Here is a 27187-nt window from a genome sequence, read left to right on the forward strand (position 1 = left end):
ATTAGTAGGAATCTCTTAACTACTTGATAAATTATAAAAATAAATAAAGAAATAAAGAATGGAAGAATAAAGAATGGAAGAAATAAAGAAGGAAGACCTTCTCTTTGGCATACAATGATAATGAAACTGAAACAATTTCAAGACTAGAATTAGAAAACAATTAAATCCAACTCAACTGGTATTAATTTTATCAATTTTATTTTTCCTACTCTTTGATTAAATGAACAGCTTCCACAAATAATACACTTAAAAAATATCTAAAGACAAGCCCTATGTTCACCTGTCTCAGTTTCTCTGTATCTGCTTGAGACATATTCACAGTGTTCTGGGTGTCAGTTCCTCCTGAAGTTGACACAGGCCCAGGAGCCTGGGCAATGCTGGAGAACTGTGGGCCCTGGGAACTCACAGCCGAGTTTGCAGAGGTGTTGAAACCTTCCTCTGGACCAGCCCCTGCCTGGTCAGTGATGTCACGAGTAACTTGGCTGCTTCCAAAAGAGTCAGACTGAGATCTTGGAGTCATTGGTGGTTGATCATAGGGATCACGAGCAGCGGATGGGGAGACACGGCTGAATGTGTCTGGAAGGCCAGAGCCAGGTGGCCTTGGTGTCTGAGAGCACATATCAGGTGGCCTCACCAAAGAGCTAGGTAAAGCAGGTGCTCGGTGTTGTGCTGCCTGCAAGAAAGGGTCCCGGTTTGGCACAAGAGCTGGTCTTGCACCAGATGGCCTGGTAAAACCCTCTGAAGTTCTTGGTCTTGGTGTTGCTGGTGGTTGAGAATAGGGAGTAGAAATTCCAGGTCTTGGAGTCCCGGGAGGATGAGAATATGGATCAGAGTGCCTTTGATTAGCTGCAGAAGTAACAAACATGTCTGTCTGTATAGAAGGCCTGGGGGTTGGTGGCTGTTGACTATATGGATCAACAGTGGTAGGCCGAGGAGTTCCAGGTGGTTGGGAATAAGGGTCCAGATTGGATCGAGTTGTTCCTGAGGGCTGGGAATAAGAATCTACCACAGGTCGTGGTGTTCCTGGAGGTTGGGAATATGGATCCTGAGGTGCTGATCTTGAAATGGTTCCAGGTTGAGAAAAAGCCCTTGAAGAATGGGCAAAAGATTCATTCATTGCTGGATGTGGGATGTGGGGAGGCTGACTATACGGATCATTTGACTGACTATGAGGAAAATTATCCACAGGTCTTGGTGTCAAAGGAGGCCTTTCGTAAGTGTCAACAGACAATCGCCTTGATGCCTGTGACATGGATCCATAAGGATCCTGAGAGGATGGTGGAGGGTGCAAGGGAGTCTTAAAAGGTCCAGAGCTACTATCAGCAGGGGCAGACGCCAACAACGGTCGTGCATATGGATCAGGTATCCGCTGTCTTTGGAAAGTATCTCCCCGAGGAGATGGTTTAGTAAAGTGATCACCAGTTCCAGCTGCTGGAGGACCTTTTGCAGTTTGTTCTGAAACCATAGGAGACCGGGGCAAGCCCAAAGGTTTGGGAAACTGATCTGTCACCATAGGCCTAGGCGTGTCTGGAGGTTTTGCATAGGGGTCATTATTTGTCGTGGAGGAAGAACATAAGTCTCTGCTTGGGGAAGGCCTGTTGGCTGGTGTCTCACTCATCTGAATGGGCCTTGGTACTGATGATAAAGGCACACAGTTTTCCACTGGAGCAACAGAATTTCTTCTGCAAAAGCTATGGCCCCCTGGAGGGGGTCTAGGGGTACCAACCATTTTTGCATAGGGATCAATTGGAGATGGAGGTCGAGAATTAGAAGATCCAGGTGAAAACATCTGTGGAGAATGTGGTTGAGACATCTGAGACTGAGATAGGCCATCCTGAACAGGAACTCGGGATGTGGTAGAAGGAGGAGGTGGAGCCTGTGGCTTGACAAACACAGCATCTGAAGATGCAGAAGCCGGGGCACTGGGTTGCTGTTTAGAGAACAGGTCTTTATGGAATGTCTGAGCAGGAGACATATTTCCATTACTAGGCTGAGGTGTTAAGGGACTCTGTACCCCACTACTTGGTGTATCAGAACCAGAGGGCATAAGAAGGTGCTGAGAACCATGTTGCTGTTGCTGTTGCTGTTGCTGCTGCTGTTGCTGTTGTTGTTGCTGCTGCTGCTGCTCATTTTTGACCTGTTCTAGCTTCTGTGTAGCTTCAATCTTAGCTTGCTGCTTGCTTTTCTGACGCATTTGCTATTAAAATAGGAAAAAAAAAAAAAAAAAACCAATAATATGGTCAAAAAGAAAATAACTATCATGGGGGGAGAAGTCAACATAGAATTAATCTGATGTCAACAGCTACCAGATTGTTTCCATATTAGATTATAAATTCTTTTTAAAAAGCAGTCATTATTCATCACAGTATGCACAATTTATGCCCAGGGCAATGTATTATTCATAATATTTCAATCAACTTTTCAAACTAATCTATTTTACTAAAAAGGGAAACAAACCTATTGCAAGTCACTTTTTCATGTTCTATCAAGAATAATTATAAAATGACATAAAATGACCCCTTCTCAAAAAGCAAAAATACAATTTTAAAAGAGAAAATCACTGAGAAAAAAAGACCTCCTACCTGTCTAAATTTCCATTCTTGTTCATGTTCCGATTCTCTTTGCTTTAATGGATCTTTAAAAAGATCTGAATCAATTCGAGAGCTGGAATCAGTGCTATCTTGCTGTTGCTGCCTTTTCATGGAATCGTTTGACATCTGAACTTTATTAATACGTAAAGCAGCTCTGTTATCTCTGGCTTTTTGCTTTAACAAAAAGAGAAAAATTATCAGTATATGAGAATGTGTTTTAGGAATCAAAATTATGCTGAACTCTGTCATACAAGAGCAAGAAAATATCTAGGTTAAGTAATTGAAAATAGTTGATATATTATTATTTAAAATTTACACTTCCTATAAGCAAGGATCTGGATACTTGTCCATGTTCTTTCAAGCATATGTCCGATCACTGAGATGCTTCTATCTACAGAGGATATTTCTGGCTATATATCTGAATTTAGCCTACAAGATCCCAGCTGCAGTCTAATTTTTAAATTCTAATTCTCTAATACATTCTTAGAAGAATTAACATGCTTCTCAATTTAGAGAAAAAGAAAATATTACATCAATCTTCAAGTTAATAAAACTAGACACCTGAAACTTAGAATTAAAAATCATTGAGAAACACTAAAAATATCCTATCATTACTTTATTAAATCATAACAAAAACAAAATGGCACACAGACACAAATACATATATATACACAAAATATGGTCAAAATATGATGAATGCCCACGATTTTTAAAACTTATTAAAGTAAAAGACACATTGCCAAGAATGACAAGTGAAGAAGAGTATTTTAACTATTCTAATGGGAATTAATGGCAATGTGTCTTTTACTGTAATGACTATTTTAAATTTAAACACTCATTGTATATTTTGATCACACCTCATATATGTTCTCTCTAAACATGCTTTAACCAAAGTAATCATTGAACCAAAAATTAGGTACAACGGAAAGTTAGTGGAAAATAACTAAGTAATTCTCAAAAAAATAATGTTGATTTAATGTGATTTACAATGGAAGCCAAGAATTTGATTCCACCTCACAACTTCTTTTTGGGAAAAAAAATAATTCACCACCTGAACTGTGACTCTTACAAAACTCCCTAATAATTCTCAGCTAGATCATGTTTTAAAAGCCCCTTAAAGGTGTCCAATATGTATCTCTCAAGATTCAGAAAATTCTTTAGTAAACCTTACAATAGCAAATTTATTGTGAAAGAAACAGGCATTTTAATTCACTGCCCAAATTTAGTCATTTTTGCTAAAAAGATAAAATAATCTAAAATGAAATTAAATACAGCCTTAAAACTGATGTCAACACTCAGTATTCTGGTTTGTTCACTAGCTTATAAAAATGTCACATTCCTTATCAAGATACCACTATATAGTAACGCTACGTGTTAGTTGTGCAAATACCAACTAGCATTTTCCACAAATAGAAAATCTATGAAACAGCCTAAGACAATAAAACTAAGGTTTAAACAATGTTTAAAGATTTCAAACATAGGAGTTTGTTTAAATACCACATATGGTGCTCTTTCCTGAGAGCTTGCTTTTCTCCACAACTTAGCAATTTGCTTCACTCGAGTAGTCCAGTCTGCAAAAAAATACATATGGTTTTCTTACACATGGTAACAACGGAACAATAAACACAGACCAGCCATGCCAGTTATTCTTGCAAGAAGGTTATTTGCATGATGTTGTAGGCTGGCCATCCCTAACACAGAAACCAAACTCTGAAACTTTCCAAAATTCACAACTCTGCATGTCAGCAATCACCATAAGTGGAAAACTCCATAGTTGATTTTGCATGAGAGGGCACACAAACAAAGTAGGTACATTTAAAATGGGATGGGAGGGGAAGAGGAAAAAAAAATCCCAAAAAACAAACAAGAGCTGGGATGTGCTGTGTATGTGTACAAACTCCTCATAATAAATGTAGTGATTATGTATTGTAAACAGTACTAATAAAAACTACATTAATAAAAAATACTGTGTAAAATTACCTTCAAGCTATGTGTATGAGGTGTAAATGAATTTCATATTTAGATGTGGATCCCATCCCGAAGATATCCTTGAGACAATCTTAATCTGTATGTATATGTAAATATTCTAAAAGCTGAAAAATTCCTGGTTCCAAGCGTTTCAGATCAGGCGTCCTCAGACAGTAATAAATTGAGTAATTTACATAGACAATATGTCTGCCATAAAGGAGGCAAACAAAGCATTTTCTGAATGAGGCGTTGTCTTATTAACAACATGGCTTGCATTAACTGTAAAACTTTAGCCAAAAAAACTTAAGCCACATATGAAAAATTCCTGTAACTATATGAAATACTACCGCCATACAAGAATTGGTGAATGGTTTACACTTAACAGACGTCCTTCAATTTGACTTTAAGGAAACAATTATATTAAGTAAACATCTTAACACCAATGTATACAACAAAACACAGAAAGATAATTATTTTAGACTCTTCTACAAGATTCAGTGTCATGACGGTATATAAAGTTTCCAAAAAGCCAGTGAAAATGGAAATCAAGTGACAGATCAACAGATTAACATGGTATTTCATTTGGTACTTGAACAAAGTAAAGTTACTCAAAAACTTACATATATAAAATTACATATATTTGTACATATTTTTCTATAAGGACAATTTATGCTGACACAAAATGACAACCATATTTGCTCACCTGTAAACAATAAACATAAGTGGTATTTTTAAAAAAGGCAGTTGATGAATAGGAATATTGCTTTTAATAGGCACCCCTGCATTAAACCACTGATTATTCTATTATTAGGTATGTTAGCATTTAATTTACTTCTCTACATAGTGAATAAAGTAACCAAGGGAGTCATCACAAAAAGGTACCAACAATCAAGGGGCATCGTATGCAACCCTCCTTGTAGACACACCTCATATATCTGTAAAGAGCTTCTGTGCTGACAGACGGCTGGAAAACTACAAGTTATATTTTAACAGAATTTTAAATCCTGGTTTGTCGGACAACAACTTGAAATAACGCAACCATATCATTTGGAAATATTCAACAAATAACAATTCATTAATACAGAATGTCATCCTCTGGTTAGAATTTCAAAAACACTACTATTCCATCTCGTGCTGTTTTCACACATGCAGTGGAAACAGTTAGATGTCATAGTGAGAGGGAAACGAGAGAGGACAGAGTCAGTCTTAGTGCCAGTCCCTTACACCTGAGTCTGATGTAGCTTTACATTGTCAATTAAATGACAAGTTTCTGTTCTAGAAAATCTTCACTTTGCAGAGTCAATTAGACCAGATCAAACTGCAGCTTAAAAAAATCATTACACAAGGCCAGCTTGAACTACACAGCAAGACCTCATCTCAAAAAACAAAACAAACAAAACAAAACAGGTACTACATCCAAGACTTACCTGGGAACTCGACCTTTAAATTGGGGAAATTAATATTGGTGTAAAGAACAGGCGCTACAGTTGCCATTTCACCCAGAGCCTCCTCTTTCTCCCATTTCAGAGTGCTCCTCTGGGCATTTGACATTGTATCGTTTTCTCCTTCCACAGAGGGAGCTGATGGTGTCCACGAGCTGTTAGGGTCATTTGTTATTGGATTAAATGCTGCATTTTTATCCCTGGCAATAAACGAACACTGTCACTTCATAAACAAAAGTAACTTTCTCATACTATGCTCAAGTATCACTTTCATTAAAATTTACTACAAAGTAGTTATAAGAAATATTTCACAATTCGTAGCAAAAAATTACAAATATGCACCTGTAATTTTAAAAGACTAAAAACAATAATTAATATAAATTCAGATTTTTAAGTACCTGGCATCAGTATAGTGGGATTGTATAGCTGAAAATGTTCCTAATCCACTTCCAGGAGGCAAAGAATTATGTGGTAGATGAGGACTGGGTCCAATAAGGCCATTCATGAGTGGCATTCGTGAAAAAACATCTTAAGAGGACAAAGAGTGAATCAGTTTACAGGTTATTCATGAAGCACAAATAACTGAAACACTTGTAAATAAAAACTTTAAACGTTAAAGAGATTTTTTTTCAGTATTGTACTTTAAAATAATACTTGCAGAATGACTTGGTTTATCTATGACTTTGGAATACAACAGCCTAGGGTCTGGATCTTTCTCTGATATTTTTTTTTTTTTGGTGTCAGAGATCGAACTCACAACTTCCTGTTTGCCAACGGGCTCTCACGCCACTGAGCTAAATCCCCAGCCCTAGGGTCTGAACCTTAACTTGAATTGATTTCCGTGTGATCTTGTAAAATGAAGGTATTGTTATATCAGCTGAGACAATGTGTGTATTACACTAAGCATACTGCTTGGTATATAGTAAATGTTCATTACATATTAACAACAAGAAGAATGAACCGGTTTTTGCTTAATTTTCATTACTGGCAGATCAACCTCTTAAAAGTTTTTTTTAAAATCTCCACTTCTTCATGAGCCTTAAATATCTTATCATTGTCTTTCTAAATATCTGTTAGGCCAACGGTAAGATCAGTTCATGTTTTCCCACAGCCTCTTCACTGTAATTACCTAGTTGTCTAAACTACTTGGAAATAAACAGTCCTTGTTAAAGCAGCATTCCAGAAGAAAAAAAAAAATCAAATAGAAACTTTCTGTGCACTTTCAAAGAGCCATGTCTTCCAAGTGTAACGTTTCCCAATGCATAATCAGATCCTCTGAACGTTATAATGCGAATGGGCATGGCTCCAATGCATGTATGAAGAAAGTGAAGTTAATCACACACACGTTTTCAGGATTTTCTCCTAAGGACCTCTAACATAGGTCTTATTCTCCTAAACACCAGGCCTGGACACACTAGATTAGGATTTCACAATAACTAACATTACACACAAATATCCTGGAAGGATTATTGGGTAAGGTTTCTGTTGCACCGTTTTTTGGAGGGTTACTGGGGACTGAACCCAGAGCCACTGCTATAATTGAACTACATACATCCCCCGATACTTCTCACCTCCTTTTAAGATAGGATCTTGCTAAGTCACTAACTGGCCACACTAGGCTCACACGTGGAACTCTCTTGCTTCAGTCTCCCAGTATGCTGGGATTGCAGGAAAGCAATTTCTGCATTTATTCAAAACAGAATGAGGCATCCATTTTCACCTTCAGTGAAAAATGAGTTCCATAAAAGATGCTAAGGTCTTAGTGAAAACTACTGAGGGCCTTTTTGTGTAACTGAGTAAATCAAAGCTGCTTTATTGGTCAAAAAAAAAAAAAAAAAAACCATGATCTATCACAGAACTATCAGTACTACCTATTGTAATTACATTATTATTGGAACTTTTTCCTAGTGACAATACTGTAGCTATTGTTAAGTATTTTACCATATCTCAGCAATGCTCTAAATGCTTTACATGGATTAACTTTGTATACTCACAATAGTCCAATAAAATAGCTCACCCATTTAAGAAAAAGATCCAGAGATGTTAAAACATCATGTTCAAGGAAAGAGAAGTGACATATGAAGTATCTTTCTTTCATTATTAATTTAACAAAGAGGTAGTCTTTCTTTTTTTCTTCAAGTCTGTCTGAGATACCTAATTAGACTTACTGAGTTTAAACATGCAACATTTTGGAGGCAGGTCTCACAGAGAGAACTGAAATGTTATTTCATTCAACCCCTTAAAGGGATATCATATTACCCTATCTCAACCTTCATGAAATTTCTCTCCTGCTTCCTGACCTGTGTATTAGAGCCAATACAACACAATCAGAGCTGCATTGTCACTTCTGCTCATTACCCTCCCACTGCCCACTGAGATGCCCCCTTCCAATATTTTACTTATTTACCCGCTTAACACTGCAACATGTCCCTAATGATCACCATTTCTAAGAACTTCTCAATGTCTCAGGCTCTAGTTTTCATTTTCTTCTAACTTTTTTTTTCTTCTATTTTTAGGTTTGATTTTATCTTTTCTTACTTAGAGAAAAACACAAAATAGAAAAGGTACAAACAATACAGAATTTAAAAAAAACAGTAAAAAATGACTAGTTGATAAATTACATATTGTTATCTTAGTAGTTGTTCAAGTTACAAAATCAAAGCATAAAAAGTAGACAATGATAGTACAAATTAGTCTGTGTGATGAACTAACAAAAATTTAGTAGGATTGTTATATATCTTGCACACATAAACAAACATAGTTATATCATTTAGAGCACTTTCTTTCCCTTTCATTATTACAATAGCTATTATACATTTTGGCTCTTATTACTCTTTCAGTTTATTATTATTATTATTTCTTATACTAGAGACACAATTCGGTATTTACAAATCTGAGTCTGATTTATTTCACTGATGAGGATAGTCTCAAGTTGCCTCCATTTACCTATAAAAGCCTCAAGATCATTCTTTTTTATAGCTAATATTCTATTGTAGAAAAATCTCTTTCATCCATTCTGTGGTTGATGGACATAAACCCACAGAATGGGAAAGAATTTTAGCCAGCAGTCCCTTAGACAAAGGACTTATATCCAGAACATACAAAGAATTTTAAAACATCAAGCTCCCCAAATTCAAAGACCCTCTCTAAAAATGGGCATCTGAGATGAACACACAGTTCTCAGATGAAGATATACAAATGGCAAATAAATGCAAATCACCTTCACTGATCATTCAAGAAATGCAAATTAAAACAGCATTGAGATCTCATCTTACTCCGGAAAGAATAGCTGCCTTCAAGATATCAACTGATAACAAATGTTGGTGAGGTTGCAGGGGAAAAAAACACTGCTCCCCTGTTGGTGGGAGTGCAGACTGGTGCAGCCACTGTGGAAATCAGTATGGAGATTCCTCAAGAAACTAGGATTAGAGGTTCCATTCAATTCAGCTATTCCCTTCCTGGGTATTTTCCCAGAAAAATTGCAAAGGTCATGTCACAGCGATATATGTGCACCCATTTTTTAGCAGCACAATTTGTAATAGCTAAACCATCTAACTTTTGGAAAGGGGATAAAGACTATAAATTTGTACATCTAATATAAAGCAGATGAGCCAGGGACATATTTAGTTATATTTAAAGAATTATCCAAGATTCTCTACAACTGGAGGTATATTCCCTGAAAAAATATCTCGTCTTTCCCATGTAGATTAACACCATTCCAAAGATAATCCTCACATTTTCACCTGTAGACTTGACTAACTGCAACTGTATGTAAGTCACAAAAGGCTGCATGTCCCATTTCTAACCAAAAAAAGCCAGTCTAAAACTGCATTGATTATATCTCCACTACTTTCAAGAAGACACATATCAAGCCTTCCATTGCATGATGATCCTTCAGGTCACGCTGGTTTAGATAAGTATAATTCATTTTATTTTCCTCCTTCTCCACCTTCTCTTTTACATTCATTCACTCAGTAGCATTATCTTACTTACTCTAAATTCATTATCTTTTGTATCTATTCTTCCCTTTTGATTATTACCAAAGTATTACATATAATCTACATTTTAACTTAACCCTAGTCACAAAAAACTCATTCCTACAATTCTTCTTGTCCAAAATCCATTTCTAACACTGACAAGAGAGCTACCTTGCCACAAGACATAACTAATCAAGTCATTCCACTGGCCTGGGCTATTTCTTAGTTTGCAGAAGCCGAGAGGAGAAGGCTAAAAGCTTGTTTTGTTTCCCTTAATCTAGTACCAAAATCTATTTCCAGAGTGGCCCCTTAAACACTACCTCATTTTTCCCTCCATTCTCAGAAAATGTTGAAGTTGCCATTCTCAAATATCTCAGCTTCCCAGTGTCATCCTACATAACTGGATCATGTTAACCTTTAAAATAGAACTAGAACACTGAAATCTCAGCAATTCCCTTCCACGCATATTTTACATCTGTAAATGACTAAATGTCAACATATGTGGAATCTACAGAAACAGGGCTAACGGCATATGCACACATGTATACACACACGGGTAAGAAATTCCTAAGGTATTACTTGAACTATACTCTAAGTTGTATAAATGAAAATCTAGAATACTAGCATTATAATATTATGAAGGTAAACAGCCTTATTAGTCATCTTACACTGCAAATTTAGCATCTAGCGAAAAAAAAAGTCATCTCAAAAACTTCTACATAAGGTGACCTTGTCCCTGCTGTCCCTGCCAAAAATCTAAACAGAACAGAGGGTGGGGGAGAACCACAGTGAAGTGAAATTCATAATTAAGATCTTTTATAAAGCTTGGTCTCTAAACTATGTTATTTTAGTTATAGAAAATATGAAGATAAACCATTTTTATTTGCTGAAGAATATTTAATTATTAAAAAAAAGTGGGAGCAAGAAAGACAAAGAACATGCACAAAAAATTGTACTAAACATAGATTATTTGAGTATTTCATCACATAAATGTAAGAATTTACAAAGATATCATTATTCAATTCAGCATACAGTCATAAGTCCATGACAATGAGATATATAGAGAAATGTTTTCATGCTCAAACTATTCAAAATATATGCCACCATAGAGTTACAAACTCCACATGGGCATGGCGGTGGATGTCTATAATCCCAGCACTCTGGAGGCCAAGGCACAAGTTCAAGGCCAGCTTGGGCTACAAAGTGAGTTTAAAACCAGCTTAACTATATATAGAGAGACCTTGTCTCAAAAAACAAAAACACAAACGAACAAAAAAAACAAACCCAGAATCGCAAACTCCATTCTAGAGAAGATTCCTATATTTGTAGCACTCAAGCAACACCTTCAGATCTTAATTCTAGGCTGTGAAATTTCAGCTCTTCAGGAAGGAGGAGAAAACTGAAATCCTTAACTTATATTGCAACTAGTTACAAGCAGGTAGAAAAAGACTGATTCAATGGAAGAGACAAATTTTCACAAAATTTCATCGAACTTGGTCCCTGGTTTATTTTGCATATATGGACTAAATACATATTTTTTGACAAATTATACCATGATGAGAAACAGAAGTTCTCACTCTACGGAGAAGACCTTAAAACTCCGAGGGATACCTGTTATGTGTGGCCCATGTTACAAATGAAAGAGTGCGGGACAGGCATGGAGATCTGACTGGCTAACCTCTGAGGAAAAGACAGTGAAGCATAAAGGATCACTTTATGAAAGGCAGGCAGGGGACAGTAAGACATGCTGCTCCAAGATAGCAGTCACCATGTAGGAATGACCACATGGCCAAAGTCAGCTGGAGCTAGGATTACGGGAAGGGGTAAGCAAGTACACAGAAAAGTACTGGTCACAAATAAGATGAACTATAGACTTCAGGGAAGTAGATATGTGACCCAAGCTAGTATTTTTCCATCATCACAACCAAGCGTCCTCTCTTCATTTGTGTAAGTGGCAGCTGAGTACTGAAGAACAAGGCAAAACTTGCATGTATGCACACATTTGTGTGTTTGTAATAAAGAACACTGAGAAAAGCTGTGACATACCTGGATTGTGCATTGGCAGTAACTGTGGTGGAGGGGGTGGCTGCGGTAATGGAGCTGGCTGTGTGTTCACAGGACTGAGCACAGCAGTGAACAAGTCTTCAACATCCTTTCCTCCAAGCTCTATGAGGAAAAAAAAGAGTAGTAGTAAAGATTAAAGACTAGTAGGGTCACAGTAGAAGGCGAATCATTTTCATAAACTAAGTATTCAGAACACAAATACCTGGAATTTTATATAACTTGCCAAGAATTGCTCCTAGAATAAAAGAAATAGAAATTATTAACAATTACTGATTTACTATACTGCCTAAACAAATACTTAATAAAGAAATTATTAGAAGTCAAGTCATAAATAAGCATGCAGAAATCTTTGAAAGTCATATCTACTCATGTCTTTTAGAAACCCTAGATGTAGGGCAAATATTTTACCATCTGTGACCATTTTGTCTAGTTCAGGACTGAGGATCCCATCAAGCTGCTCTTCAGTTAAAGGTCGTGAAGTCTGACTCACACTTGGCTGAGGCAAAGAGGAAGGATCATCAGCAATAGAACCAATATCTGAAAGTGTAATTTGAACAAATAAAATGGTGAGCTCAGAAACATACATGAAATTACATACTTTCTGTGTGCCCCAGTATAAAACAGTTCAATGACAATAAATGACTCTCTAGTTCTGACTCTAGCAGGCTGCTTTTAGCAATCTGGATAGCCCAGCAGTAAAAATTAGGTTCTTTGTATTTGGGAATCTACATGCCAGCTACAGCTATCTTTTCAAAGTAAATATATTTCCCAAGGAAACACATCAGATTTACTTTAGCAATGTCTGCAAAAAATAAACCTTAAGTTAAGAAAAGAGTCTCTAACATAAACGTTTTAATTTGATAGTGGTATCAAATGTACATTCAATACAGTACAATAACTAAAACAGAAGGAAAAAATTTCATATAAAATTGTTTAATAGAAAATATAAATGTTCTATTGTTTAATAAATATCCTTTCTAAATAACTTTAAGTATTTTTAAGTATTCGGTAACTACATTCTAAAAATATAAATTATGTTTATAATGTAACAACCTTTATCTCATACATGCAGAATTTTCTGCAACAGTCACATAGGCAAGTAGTTTTATGTGTACTTTTTTTATGCTTTCTCAATATTATTGCTTTAAAAGCAAAAATTCTGTTCTTTGTCTTTTTTTCTCTGTTCTTATTTGATCTTATATTAGCAACTAGCTCTAACATTTGAATATTATAAATTATGTAGTAATAAGCATGAAACCATTTCTTTAAAAAAATTACTAAGAAAATCATCCAAAGCACAGCATGGTGATACTATGCATTAGCTGTATAAAAAAAGGAAAAAGCAAAGTATAGATTAGTGACAAATTAGCACTATTAAAAACATGCATGCACCTATAGGTTTTTTCAACTGAAACCACTATTAAAAAAAAAAAAAAAAAAGTACTAATCAGCGGTCATCCATTGCTCAGTTTCTTACCAAAAGGAAAAGGTGAGCTCTCAACCTGGAAAGTGCATAAATCAAGACCTACGAGACCCAAACCAAATAAAATGGATGATTACCACAGAAGCAACAAGGGTGGGAAATGCAAACAAGAGGCAAGATACAGCAAGACTCTAAGGCAACATGTCTTACATCTAGTGAAATTAGAAAGGTAACAGAAATAACTAACTTGTTATATCCCCCTTCTAAAGTAGAAAAACCAAGGTAGATCAAAAAAAAAAAGAAAAGCAGTGGCCTCTTTGGCAAAGTCAAAACACACACCAAAAAGTGACTTCAATTACTGTAAACAGAATGAAGAGGACATGTGCTCAGCAAACGCGTGCCTCTCACATGACAACTGCATGCAGGCAAAGGGTGCTTTTCTGTACCTGAGTGACTGACTGACTTTGCCAGGTCATCAGAGATTATTCCAAGAATGTCATCATCTGTGTTCAAGACTTCAGAAATATCCGCTAATGGGTCATCAGCAGTGCCTAAATATAGCAAGTACAGTTTTACATTTTCAGTATTTTCCTAAGCATTGTACCCTAAAAATGCCTTCAGTCAACCATTTCCTAAAATATTTAAGATCACAGCAAATATCAAGGCAAGTACTAGAATGACAAAAACTTAAAATTTTACATCTACAGTAATGCATTTTCATGGCAAAGGCAAAGGTTTTGAGTAACAAAAATATTAAAAATTTAGATTATGTTTTGTGACTGATTCACACTGACAAAATGAAATTTATAATAAAGACCTATAAGCAATAAAGTAAAATACAATGCTTTAAGAAACAGAGGAAAAAAGTTCATTATAGATGTGGCATCTTTAAAATGACATGTAGAAAATGAAACACAGCAAAAGTTAATGCACACTTGCTATACCAACAGAATATTTCTATGGTTCATGGATCTGAATAAAATATCCATTACCACTGATGAGGTAGACTTGACATGCTATGTGTACAAAAGAAGGGAAGATAACTTCAAATTATTTCAATAAAATAGAAGATCTATACATGGGTCTCTTGCATCTCCAAGGAATTGATTTTAGGGTCCCCTGGAAATACTGTAACTACTCAAGTCCCTTAGGCTGGCCCTTCGTATTTGCAGATACAGAACCTGCAGGTGAAAGCAAGCAGGCTGTATTTTAATTTAGGACAATACTAAGTTAACAAAACTGATAACTACTTAATATCAAGCCATCTTTTCAGCTGGATGTGGCAGCAAATGCCTACTATAATCCTTGCAATTGGGAGGCTAAAGCAAGAAGACTGCCAAGACTTCAAGGCTAGCCTAGGCTTTAGGCTCCATACTGAGTTTAAGGCCAGCCTGAACTACAGAGTGAGGCCCTACCTTTAAAAAAAAAAAAGTATGCTTTTTCAGTGGGGAGTTGTGTTAAAATTGTTTTCCAAAATGAGTTTATCAAGTGAACTGAGTAACAAATGTACTCAACAGCAAAAAGAAAGCTTGTCAAAAACCATTAATTTATAATTGACAGTACTAAAAAAACAAAAAACCTCTAGAAGTGGGGAAAACACAGTGAGCACTGTGTTATATAGCCAACTAAACCTTGAGAGCCTCACTGACATTATAGCCTTACTAAATTCTCTCAGTCTTCCCAGAGTCTTAAAGAGTTCCATATTCCCTCCATTGAAGACATGGATCTCAAATTGGTGATTCTGCATACCAAGGACCATTTAGAAATATCTGCTGACACTTATGACTATCATGATCTCACGTAGCCAGAAACGCTGACCACTCTCTGTGGCACAGAACAGCCTTCTTCTCCCACAATGAAGAAGCAGAAAGAAATCGGGATGAAGGGCAACATATTTCACTATATTAAAAGTCTACCTCACTTGGGAGGCTGAGGAGGAGGCTTATTGAGAGTTTGAGACAAACATGGGCTACAAAGTAAGGTCAAGGCCAGCCTGAGCTGCATGTTGAGATACTGTCTCAAAAGAACTGAGTGGTGGTGGTATATTTTACCTTAAATTGAAGAGAACAACTCAATCAATTATGGTCAGATTATATCCTTTTGCACTGTCCTCAGTAAAATGTAAGCTGAATGTTTTCCTTTACAACTCCTGATTTTGGTGGTAGGTGTCCAGGTAAATTAGTCTGTCAAATCTAATATACCTGATCACTTATAATAGCTACATTTACTAAATATACAATATACTTCAAAAGAGCTGCTTTTACAAGCATATGTCTGTCAATGAAAACCATTTCTAAAGCTGAAGGAAAAGGAAGGTAAATGCCACTGATAAAGAAAACATCAATTCAGTTATTCTACATACCCTGAGTTCCAGGTTTTGCTGGAGTTGAAGAATTAAGTAGAGGATCAAAGGAAGGCTCCAAGAAACCTGTGTTGGTGTTTGTTTTATACATAAGTTGTGCTGCATCTTCTGATACATTATCTAAATTCAGTTTGTTCTGTCTACTTGTATCTAGAAGATCTTTTCCAAAAAAAGCTTCCTAGACAAAGATAAGCACATGACAAAATCATTAGTTATAAAATTCTAGAGATATTCTGTCATCACTTTTGCAATATAAAAATTGAATACAGAAAAATACAAAAAGACTGCCAATTCTTTTACAGATTTATCTTATTTTTAAAAGAAGACCTGTAGCTTTAGCACTAGAGACAAATAAAATTGTAGAAATACAAACACACAATTATGTCAAATGTGTTCCTAGCCACTGCAGCGTAATAATTCAATTCCAGGCGACTGGGTTACAATTAAATTTAAAAACTGACAGATTTATAATACCACTGGCACCTTAATTCATATTATAAGTGAAGCTAAATTTCGTGAATATTAGTATTTACAGATTACTTGCAGAGGATAACACGAGATTTTGATGTATAGCTTTAATACTTAGATATTTCAAGTAGATTTAGTAATCTCATATTGATTCATAAACAACAATTACACAGAAGATTTCTACTACAAATCTGACAGGGTTTACAGCGTCATTCTATGCACACCGTGCGCGCAGTAGTGCAGCTACTAAAAGGCCCTGGCTTACTCAGCTGAACCTCCCTCCATCTCAGCACACCTCCTCCAACTTGGGGCCAGTGCGCTCAGCTGGGGTCCTGACTCCAGATCTCCCACACTGTTCACTGATCAACACAGAAGACAAAAAGGAAGTCTGCAAGGTCCAGTTTCTTTTGTTCCAACCTAGCAACCCTGCTGCAGTGTATTTGCTACTACATGGCTTGTTTAGAAAAAGGATTCTTTGAAAAACAATTTTGTAGTAGTCATTGACATTTAACACATTCTTAACAAACAGACATAAAATACAAAAGGTAAAATTGGCCTTAATGTTCTTGAGTAGGCATATAACTAAATCAATTACATACACTTGTACTATAAAATACAATTTTAAAAAATATGTAAGCTATCTTAAGAACGTCCTAAACTCTGTTACTAAAGAAAAAGCAGGTTGAGGGCTGTGGGTGTAGCTCAATGGTAGAGTACTTGCCTACCATACTCAAGACATTTAGCTCCACAAAAAAACAAAACAAAAACCCTTTATGACAAATCATGCAGCAAAATATATGAATCAAAACTATTATAAGCACATAAAATATAAAGTTCCCACTTTTGAAAGGGATTAAGGGGTAAAGTCTACTTAGGCAATGATTCAATTAATTTTAAATTTTCTTAGTTTTTAAACCAGTTGTTCACCATGAAAAATTTAAAAATCCACAAAGCAACACTGAATGGAAGATAGTTTGCCTCTTTTCCAGCAATGTTCTGATTATCAGGTAAAGTGCTGAAGAGCACAAAGCACCCTTGAAATTTAAAGGTTATTTATTTAATCCTTTATAAACTTGAGAAATCTGAGACTACAATTAAGCAGTATTTTTAGTAATTAATGGTGACTCAACTAATAATTATTAAGAATTGAAACACTGGCTGGGTGTGGTGGTGCACACTTATAATCCCAGCATTTGGGAGGCTGAGGCAGGAGAAATGAGGAGAAATGTCCCAAGTTCGAGACCAGCCTAGGGTACAAAATGAGCTCAAGGCCACCCGGACCTACACAGTGAAACCATGTTTCAAAAAGACAAAAAAAAAAAAAGAACATTCTTATTGTAGTTAACACACAGAAGAGTATACCAATAGGATTCCTTAACCTAATAGAACCAATCAAGAACTATGGATAAAGTAGCACAAGGGTTTCTAAAAATCACATGGTATCACTAAAAGCTATTGGATTTCCTCAATATTTGTAGTGTAGAGATTATATAGTTTAGACATTTCTGTGGTTCATAAAGAAAATGTAGAAAGAACGCTACTAAATTCCTGCTATATTTTTGCCAGCATATGTTCCCCCAATCAAAAGTGAAAAATGGAACTATTACAAGACACCTAAGAAACAGTACCATTACAAAGGTTTTGTTTTTGTTTTTTTTTTGGTGGTGGTGGTGGTGGGGTGGGTATCAGGGATCAAACTCAAGACCTTGCACTTGCCAGGCAGGCATTTCTGTGCTGAGCTACATCCCTGGTCCCACAAAGGCTTCTTATATCACATTAACTGCAAAAAAAAAAAAAAAAAGGGTTCAACCTTACTGTTAGATCACAGGAAAAAACACAGCCCATTTAAGTAAGGTCTCAGCAGTTAACTGTGACATCAGTTAATGACACTTGCTTCTGTGCTAAAAGTCTTTTCACCCTTTCCTAAACAGGTAAGAAACTCCCAAATGTACAATACAGTTTACCAATGGGGAGCAGCTCATCTGCTCAGTATTCTGGGAAAGGACTGCTGAGAAAGGAAATGAGGCAAAGAGAAAACAAGATCAAAAATACAAATGAGACATGGACTTTTTTTCTTGACCAATGAAATTACTGTTTAAAAATAAATGGAGGTCGAGGGAGTAGCTCAGCTGTGTAAGCACTTGTCTTGCAAGCACGTGGTGATGAGTTTCATCCTCAGTACCCAAAAAAAAAAAAAAAGACCGAAAAGTCAATGCAAAGCTAGGTTGAAACAATGTTTGAAGAACCAGGAGAAAATAAAAACATGTCTTAGGTCTACAAGAAAGTAAGGGACAGAATGGAGAGACTGGATGGACTTATTTTTTTCCTTCTTCAATGCTGGGGATCAAACCTGGGGCAAAGAGACTGTGAATGGGCAAAAAGATGGTGAAGAGAGCAAGATTACACAACTGTTTGGAGAGTGGTATGTAAATACAAAACTCTTGACGCAAAAGGGTAAACTCTAACATGAATATGGCCATTAAAATGTTAGTAGTCTGATTATTAAAAGTTGTATAAGAATTGAAAGAAATTGTGTTTCAAAACAAATTCAACAGTAGATAACTGAAAAACTATTTACAACTCAAGCAGGGCATGTTACATAGATCAGTTTCAGGAAAGGACACATCAGATGAACAATTCTACACTGAAACTGGGGTGGACACTCAGTGATGGTCAGTCCCAATTCAATGAAAGAAACAGAGGCCCAGAAAGGATGAACATCAGGCTCAGACTATAAACTATCTAGGGTTAGCATCAGGTATCTCCCCCAATCCTGTTTCTAATGTAGAGCACATTAAATTACTTCGAATTCTTCTATGACTTAATGTTTTAAGATTAAGAAGATTTTCTTTTTTGTAATCTGTATCTATAAAATATAATTTCTTCACATTGAGACATATTTTTCTAATGTGTATCTAGGAAAACAAAAGAATTCTTTGGCTTAGTCTTTGGTTTACCAGGCTTCTAAAAGTAACAGCTCCTGTCTCAAAAATAGATAGATAGTAGTACACAATTACCAAAGCTGCTACTCTACCTGCTTAAACTTATTTTTATTTAATGATTACTGTAACCTGTACTGGACAAGGCAATTTTCATAGGATCTAAATTTAACCTGCACAATGATATGAGACAGCTCTTCATACTCCAACGTGTCTCTATTATAGCTTATAGAATGTTTAGAAATGAATAAGTGAGATAAACTTTATGGAAAGTATTAAAAAGCACAAAAAACCATAACTGTTAAATTTTATGGGGCTCTAGAAGGCAAAGTGACATTTAAGGCTAAATGAAAATAACAATAAATTTACCTTTAAAAACTTAACACATTACATTCCCTCAATTAACAAACAATATAACATAATGTAAGCACAACATTACCTGTAAATAAGCAGGGAATGTTTCTTCGAGCTTATTTTTTCTTTTTCGGTATCTTTTCTTTATTTTTTCAGTGTTCTCAGCAACAGAAACAGATTCATCAATCAGAGTATCTGGTAACTGCTCACCCCATCCTGAAATAAGAGTCATATTTATACATATGTGACATTTAAATTTGAAACATATCCACCCATGGTAATTTTATAGCTTAGGAACATATACAGTTCCATTTAAACTGTGTCACAAGATCTGGGGCTGGAAATATAGCTCTGTGGCACAGCATCTGTCCGGCAAGCACAAGATCCTGTGTTCAAGTCCCCATACCAAAAAACCAAACCAAAACAAAAAAAACTTCAAAATAAGTTTATTGGTAAGTTATAATCATCATGAAATTTAACTTTCTGTCGTTTAATATTAATATGTTTCCTATTCACTTATAACCAGCATTTTCATGCAAAACAGAAACTTGTTTTTTATTTTATTTTATTTTATTTTCTTGGTACTGGGGATCAAACTCCCAACCTCGCACTTGCTAGGCAGGCGCTTATGCTACTAATCTAAATCCTCAGTCCAGAAACTTGTTTTTTAAAACACAACATGTAGTTATAGATTGTAAAAACTGAAGATACTGAATGCTCATGAGTCTAGCTACTCATACACTCTGACAAGAAATTTAGAGAACACAACTTATTGTAATCTATATTGAAAACCAATAAAATAAATATTATTTATTTATATGTGTTTCCTTTGATCCAGCAATTCTAAGTTCAGAAATGTATTATTAATGAGATCATTCTCTAAAGCACTAAGAATGAGAACATGTGCATTGGTAGATGTGTTAAAAATCACTAGGGTCACTTGTCACTTTCAATTAAACTGTATAAGTTTTGAGTTGTATTTTAAGTAGCTGAAGCCTTTGTTTAGATGACCAGATAGTATCTCACAGAACTAAGCAAGTTAGTCCTTACATTTCCTATACTTAACATAGGAAATACATTTAATAAAGAAGACCTCAAATCTCAGAGAAGGGGCTGGGAGTGGTAGCTCAGGACAGAGCACGTTCGAGTATGTGAGGCCATTGGGTTTAATCGTCAGGACCAAAGAAAACAAGAAAATAAATTAAAAAGGAATACAGTTTGTTGGACTTAAATCATTTTCTTATCAAATTGGACTGCTAGACTAAGTATGAATTATACGTATATCTAAATCCTTCAATCAGTAAGAGCAATATAGTTGTGACAGAAGCATTATTTCTAATAGTTCTTTTTAATCAAGATGTCAAGATCAAGGGGTTAAATCAAAGAAATACCATACTATACCATCATCTCTGCTAGGTAACTGCTCAGAAATAGAGCCTGAGGAATCTTTTCTTATTACACATCTCTTGGTTTTTCCTTGTCCTGTTCGACTTCTTTGTCGTACCATAAACCCACCAATACCTATCAAAAGCAAGAAATTAGATAAACTGATAAATACTTATAAGTTGTCCTGACCCTGTAGTTCTATAGTAACTAAGATGAAATTGCTTTAATAGTGAGGCATTATCCAAAATTAATTCTGGGCTAATCTAAATCAAAAGCCTCATTTTTCTGTAAAATAGAACAGGTTTTGAATTTTAAAAAATGCCAACACTACTACCATTAGCAAGTAAACAGGATTTTTTTTTGTACTAGGGATCCAACTCACAACCTTGTGCTTGCCAGGTAGGTGCTTACGCAGCTGAGCTCAATTCCCAGCCCTTGAAACAAATTTTTAAAACATAAAAATATCATAAGATCAAAGCTGACAATAGAACTGCAGAAGTATGCATCAAAAGGAAATACATGAAATGTTTTTCTGTCAATTATTTAAAAAAAAAAAAATCAAGGCTGGGGATTTAGCCGAGTAACGTAAGCACCTGCCTTGCAAGTGCACGGTTGTAAGTTCAATTCCTGGCACCAAAAAAAAAAAAAAAAGAAAGAAAAAGAAAAAGAAAAAAATTTTCTAAAAAAAAAATCAACTAGTAAAGCACTTGATAAAATTGTTCTAAGTTTGGGATTAGGCATTGAATTTACTGTGAAATATTCAGATAAATTCGTCACCCAAAAAGTGTATTAAAATAGTCCAGTTATTTGATGCATACTTACATTTCAGAGAGTTTTTAGGATGTTATACTTAGTCATGATTAATTAATAATGAAGTCCTTAACTTGGGGGTGAGAGTTTGAGACAGGGTCTTGGCTAGGTAGTCCAGGTTGGCCTTGAACTCACATAAATCCTGCCTTAACTGCCAGAGAGCACAACTGTGCCTGGCTTTTTTTGTTTGTTATAGCCCAGATCTAGATAGGCTGTCTTTGAACTCACAATCATCTTGTTTCAGCCTCCAGAAAGCTGAGATTACAGGAATGCACTATTCCATAATCTATTTTTTTCTAACATAGGCCTTTTACCTGGTCTGTATGGCTTCCTTTTCCTCTTTTTGACACCATCTGTTCCTTCTACTCCCTTAGTTTCCTCATCCACAGCTTCCCGCTCAGGACTAGATTCTGATTTTCCATCACAATCCATAAGTTCTGCTTCTGGAAAAGAGTAAATGTATAGATGAAATTATAGATGTCTACCAAATACAAAAAAGGGAAACATAAAGCCAAGGAGTCAACAGGTCACTGTAATTGTGCATCTCAGCAGGTCGGGAAAGCAGAAAAAGAAATCAAGAATGCCCCACACTTAAAGCAGTGTGTTCTCAAGGATAACAACCTGAGAGTCAGGTAAAGGGAACACACAGAGAAAAAGCTCAAAGACACAATGATCCCTCAACTTGCATTTTACAAATCATTCTGTTTTCATTATGTCTCCAAGTCCCAGACCTCACTCTGTAACCTACAACTCTTCTGAATTCCAATCATAGTGGAAACGGAATATACTCTAGTTATTAAAAACTATCCCAAATTACATACTAATTCAGTATGAACTCGCTTTCTTTCTTATGTTACCCAGCATCATCATAGGACATTAAAAACACCTGGAGAAGACAAATTCTAGATGACAGTGTTGACAAATTCTGATTTATTTTCTCCTATAGTCAAGACTCCTTAGTCTCTTTCTAAAACCAACTTATTTCCCTGTATTTCTATTTTAGTTCGATCTTGGGGCTAATTTACTATAACACTCTCCTAACTCATGCACTTTCTCAATGCACAGTGTTTTTGTTTTCTTTAGGGGTAGAGACTTTTTTTTTCTTGTGTACCAAGTTCTCCAGATTCCAGCAGGTGAATAAGAAGTCTGCTTCTACGAAACTTGCTTCTGATGCACTATGCTAATGATTTAAGACTTGTCTTAGGAGGTATTTACAAAAGGTAAAATTCAACACTAGCAAAAGGAAATTTACTTAAAAAGCATAACTGGGGGGGGGCGGGAGATTTAGTTCAGTGGCATAAGAGCCTGCCTTGCAAGCACACAGTCTTGAGTTCGATCCTCCATACCCCCCCCAAAATAATAATAAAATAAAAAGCACAACTGTTGTAATTTTCCAGGTCATCACAAGTTAATTTGGACTTTGCAGACTTCAGTGGAGTTTAATGCTGTGTCTAAAATTATATGTGTAATATGACCTATAGTACACTCTTGACAAGATATACAGCTCAAGATCACTTCCTGTCAATAATACTTTTCACAATTTAATTTTGGCATTATCCAGTCTCACCCTAATAATACAGAGGGGAAAGTCTACACATTCTCTCATTTTGTTTTTTTTATACTTTCAAAATAAAGAAAAAGATTTGGGAACAATTCAGTTTCAAAGAATGTTTCTGGCAGAGAATCCACTGTCCTCAACATTCAGTAACATGAACACAGGGGTCATTCTAATTATTGACAGAGCAGAACTTGCACCACAACAGAAACAACGTGGGACTCTGCTGAGCTCTATCAGACAGACCAAACAGCTACTGGGGAAGCACTGACTGCACACTGACAGCTGACAGTTCCTGAGAAAGTCCCATCTGGGAAGTGTCACAGTGAGGGTATGGCCTACACCCTTGAGCACTGTCAACATAACTACCCTTTGGGTTTGATCCTAGTATATGTAGTACTTCACAAATGAAAAGTCTAATCATCAGAGAAACTGAATAAATTGGCTAAAACCACTTAGAGTTCTAGGGTTGCATTACACACTTTCCCCCAAAATACCGAGGCATAGTCTAAACATAGAACCTAAAACGTGGCGAATCTTGTTTCATACAAACTAACAAAAAAGGGCGATATATTAGAAATCTTAGCATTCTATAACAAGAATTAAAGGTGACTAGTTTTTCTAGTAGACAGACTTGGAATAATAAAGTCATAAAACTCACTTTACATATGTGTTTGGCATATACATGTATGTGTGGCACATACTGGGTGGGTGATCATAATAATGAGTGATGTTTTTAAAACTGATTACAATAACATAGTTACATCTTCATGGTAACAAGTTATAGCACCCAATTTTTAAAAGGATTTAGCAAACAAGGAAAAAGACAAATGTTTTTCAACTAAAACATGCTTACCTCAGCCCTACAAAAAGTACCTCTCCTTCACAAAAGATTTCAGATCCTGAGATATTGAAGAGTATAAAAGAATAGTAGGAAAATACTACACTCAATTGTTAAAATCCCCAAACTGACAATATTAACATCTAATATACTATACAACATTCATTTTCTTTCATTTTCAATAAAGTAAGGATTCAGTCAATCAAATTAAAGAAGGGCTATTTTACCACATAGTTTCAAAGAAAGCCAGGGTAATTTTTCAACTGATTTTGACAGGAGTAAGAGAACATAAAATTAAATAAAACACCAGTCACATAGTGGTGTTCACAGAACAGGAGTCACATGGAAACTTTCCAAAGTCTTTTTGTTTTGTTTTCTTTTGTTTTGTTTTAGAAGGTTGTATAAGCTCAGCATTTGAAAAATAATTTGTACTATCAAGAGGGTTAGTGTTAGGTCAACTGCAGCATTTTCCAAATTTGAGTTCAGATGAAATCCTTTTCCACACAAGTTTTGATGTCATCAGAAACCAAACATCTTCTTTGTGTGTGACTAATGCTGATCTGGATCTACTGCCCCTAAACATATGGGCAATTTCTTTGCAACCCCCAACCCAGTTTAAGCTTCAAATTCATTATTCAACTCCATTTAAAATGCAGTTATACAGGAAGTGATTTTTTTTTTTCTTTTTATCGGTACCGGGGATCGAACTCACAACCGCCTGCTTGCAAGGCAGGTGCTTATGCCGCTGAGCTAAATCCCCAGCCCCTAAAATGCAGTTATACATAACCACAAAACTTTTCTCTTAAACACACTACTACAAAAGAAAAACATGAGGATTAAATGGTAAAATTACCAGGAATTTACAAGACAATTCTAAGACCACACTTATCTATTACTCAAGGACTATTGGCCTAGTTTGCTGACTGATCTGCTGGACACAATTCTCCTGACAGTCTTACATGTTACAGTAGAAAGACCTTAAAATACAAGTGAGAACATGCTCTTTTCTCCTCAGAAACATCCTGCCAGCCTCGTTCTACTCTGGCAAGTGCAAATTCCCCTACGCATCAAATCTATCCCCAACTCCATCAACACCATGACCATCACCTAGCCTGAATCCTCTCCTCACACCTGTGACTTGACAGGCTCCTACTGTCCCCTAAGTCCCCGTGTCCATACACTGGTCTTCACAGCACTCCTTGCGCATGCTGGGCTTGCACTCTCCAGGCTTCTGCCCTGATTTTCTCATTATCTGAGGATGCTTTGTTCTCACCTCCTCGACTTTTTAAAGTGTATGCTTAAATATCACCTTCCATTTATTTGACCCCACAACATCACTATCTATACTCTTAATTCTTTTTAGCCTCTTTTTCCTTAGCACTTGCTAAGCAAAATAATTTTTTTTTGTTTTTATTTAATTTTTTATTGTGATGTGACCATGGCAATCTTATATATGAAACTCAAGAAGGAAACAACTATGTTCCAAACTGCTAAATATGACAGTCCAAACCATGAAGCTCTAACGGCCATGGTCACTCAGGATAGTTTCTATAAAACTAGACTTTTGACAACGTACTCCAACTTCACGTTTAGCAGGTCAGGTCATCATGCTCATTTGGGAGAGCATTGGTCTAAGCAACCTCTCAATCATGCTGACTCTGCACTCCTAAGGCTGGGTCCATGATAATCTCTGATGAGGCAAGAGCGATTAACTCCATGTGCAGGTTTTTGATGAGCTTTCTGAAGAGCCAGAGAAAGCGCTTCTCAAAGTTGTACATACTTTTGGCAGAAATATTATAGCGCTGAAGTTTCTTCTTTCAGGGAAAGACAACAGACTTTGCCTTTACTTTCCTACCCTTAATGTCCACTTTGTTGTCACACAACACAATGGGGGTTGTTCTCACACACTCCCACTAAATCTCTGTGCCAGTTAGGCACATTCTTGTAGATAACTCTCGATGTCACCTCAAACATGGTAACAGCACACTAAGCCTGGATGCAGTAGTAGTCATACAGCCCTCCTGGCTGGCGGTGTTCCACACACTGAACTTGACAGGGCCGAAGATGGTGCGGAACACAATTAGGCACACCTCCACAACCAGCATGACTACCATTTCTAGAACCTGCCATCATGAATGTGGTCTTCCCAGTGAGGTCATCACCCACCAGGCATGACCTTAAAGTAGACCTCTGGACCCCCATGTGCAGTCATCATGGCCTGAGCTAGGGTTTTGTGCGCTTATTTTTTACAGTCTTGTACCTTAACACTTAAACATAAACTCCATAAGAAAAGGGTTTTACTTTTGCTCATAATGACTTCCAAGATCATGCACAGCATATATACGATAGATACTACTGCCTGATGAAATATAATGAAATAGTTATTACTTTATTTCTGAATCAGCTGAAAAGAAAAAAAAAATCACTCTAAAAACAAACATTCCTATAGTGATCTTTGGAGATAAGTAAAAATGTAACTTGTAAGGACTTTAACATTATTACTCAAATTATAGTACAACTACAATAAAGTTTTTATATCTACTCCAACCAAGAAAATGTTTGTAAATCATGGTTTACACTGAATATCTGTGAGTATAATATACACCTGAAGCAGAATTAATTTCTACAATGCACCTGAAGCAGAATTATTAATTTTTACAACACACAGATCAAATTTTATTTTAACTTAAACACGGCATCCAAGTTTACAATATTTGAGAGCTATTATGCTACTATCTAGTAAACTAAGTCAAACCCTATGAATTTGCCCATCTGTGATCATATCACATACTATGGTCTTGGAGATGTCTATTAAGATAAATGAATCCTAAGAAAATCCACAAAAACAAAGCTTAAAAGGCAAAGTCCAAGAAGATCACTCAGGAAAGGAACATGCTACATTCAAGATTGTCTAAGTCAGTGAGATTTATCCTAATAAGTCATAAAAATTTCAAAAGTTATTTTATACATTAATTCTTGCACGTGTATTCCAAGGATGACAAATCAG

At 36.0% G+C, this 27187-nt stretch overlaps 1 protein-coding gene and 1 pseudogene across 21 annotated transcripts in view; both read right to left on the reverse strand.

The window, feature by feature from the left end:
* The window catches only part of Kmt2c (lysine methyltransferase 2C), a 239306-nt gene that overhangs the window by 35940 nt on the left and 176179 nt on the right, over positions 1 to 27187 (reverse strand). For 17 of the 21 annotated variants that reach the window (XM_063250791.1, XM_063250781.1, XM_063250792.1 and 14 more), the window contains 14 exons: positions 22099 to 22227; positions 20990 to 21109; positions 19674 to 19804; positions 15828 to 16005; positions 13912 to 14016; positions 13520 to 13567; positions 12451 to 12579; positions 12245 to 12277; positions 12025 to 12144; positions 6400 to 6529; positions 5987 to 6201; positions 4089 to 4162; positions 2583 to 2765; positions 281 to 2197 (listed from right to left, as the gene is read on the reverse strand). In XM_063250791.1, coding sequence (XP_063106861.1) covers positions 281 to 2197; positions 2583 to 2765; positions 4089 to 4162; positions 5987 to 6201; positions 6400 to 6529; positions 12025 to 12144; positions 12245 to 12277; positions 12451 to 12579; positions 13520 to 13567; positions 13912 to 14016; positions 15828 to 16005; positions 19674 to 19804; positions 20990 to 21109; positions 22099 to 22227 — 3512 coding nt within the window. The remainder of the gene's footprint in view (positions 1 to 280; positions 2198 to 2582; positions 2766 to 4088; positions 4163 to 5986; positions 6202 to 6399; positions 6530 to 12024; positions 12145 to 12244; positions 12278 to 12450; positions 12580 to 13519; positions 13568 to 13911; positions 14017 to 15827; positions 16006 to 19673; positions 19805 to 20989; positions 21110 to 22098; positions 22228 to 27187) is intronic. The other 4 variants (XM_063250795.1, XM_063250793.1, XM_063250787.1 and 1 more) reach the window with 2 other exon arrangements.
* Positions 22236 to 27187, reverse strand: LOC134476456 (GTP-binding nuclear protein Ran-like; annotated as a pseudogene).

The sequence above is a fragment of the Cavia porcellus genome, unplaced genomic scaffold, assembly GCF_034190915.1.
Source record: "Cavia porcellus strain 051 isolate PalLab524CR breed Dunkin Hartley unplaced genomic scaffold, mCavPor4.1 scaffold_6, whole genome shotgun sequence".
NCBI lineage: Eukaryota > Metazoa > Chordata > Mammalia > Rodentia > Caviidae > Cavia > Cavia porcellus.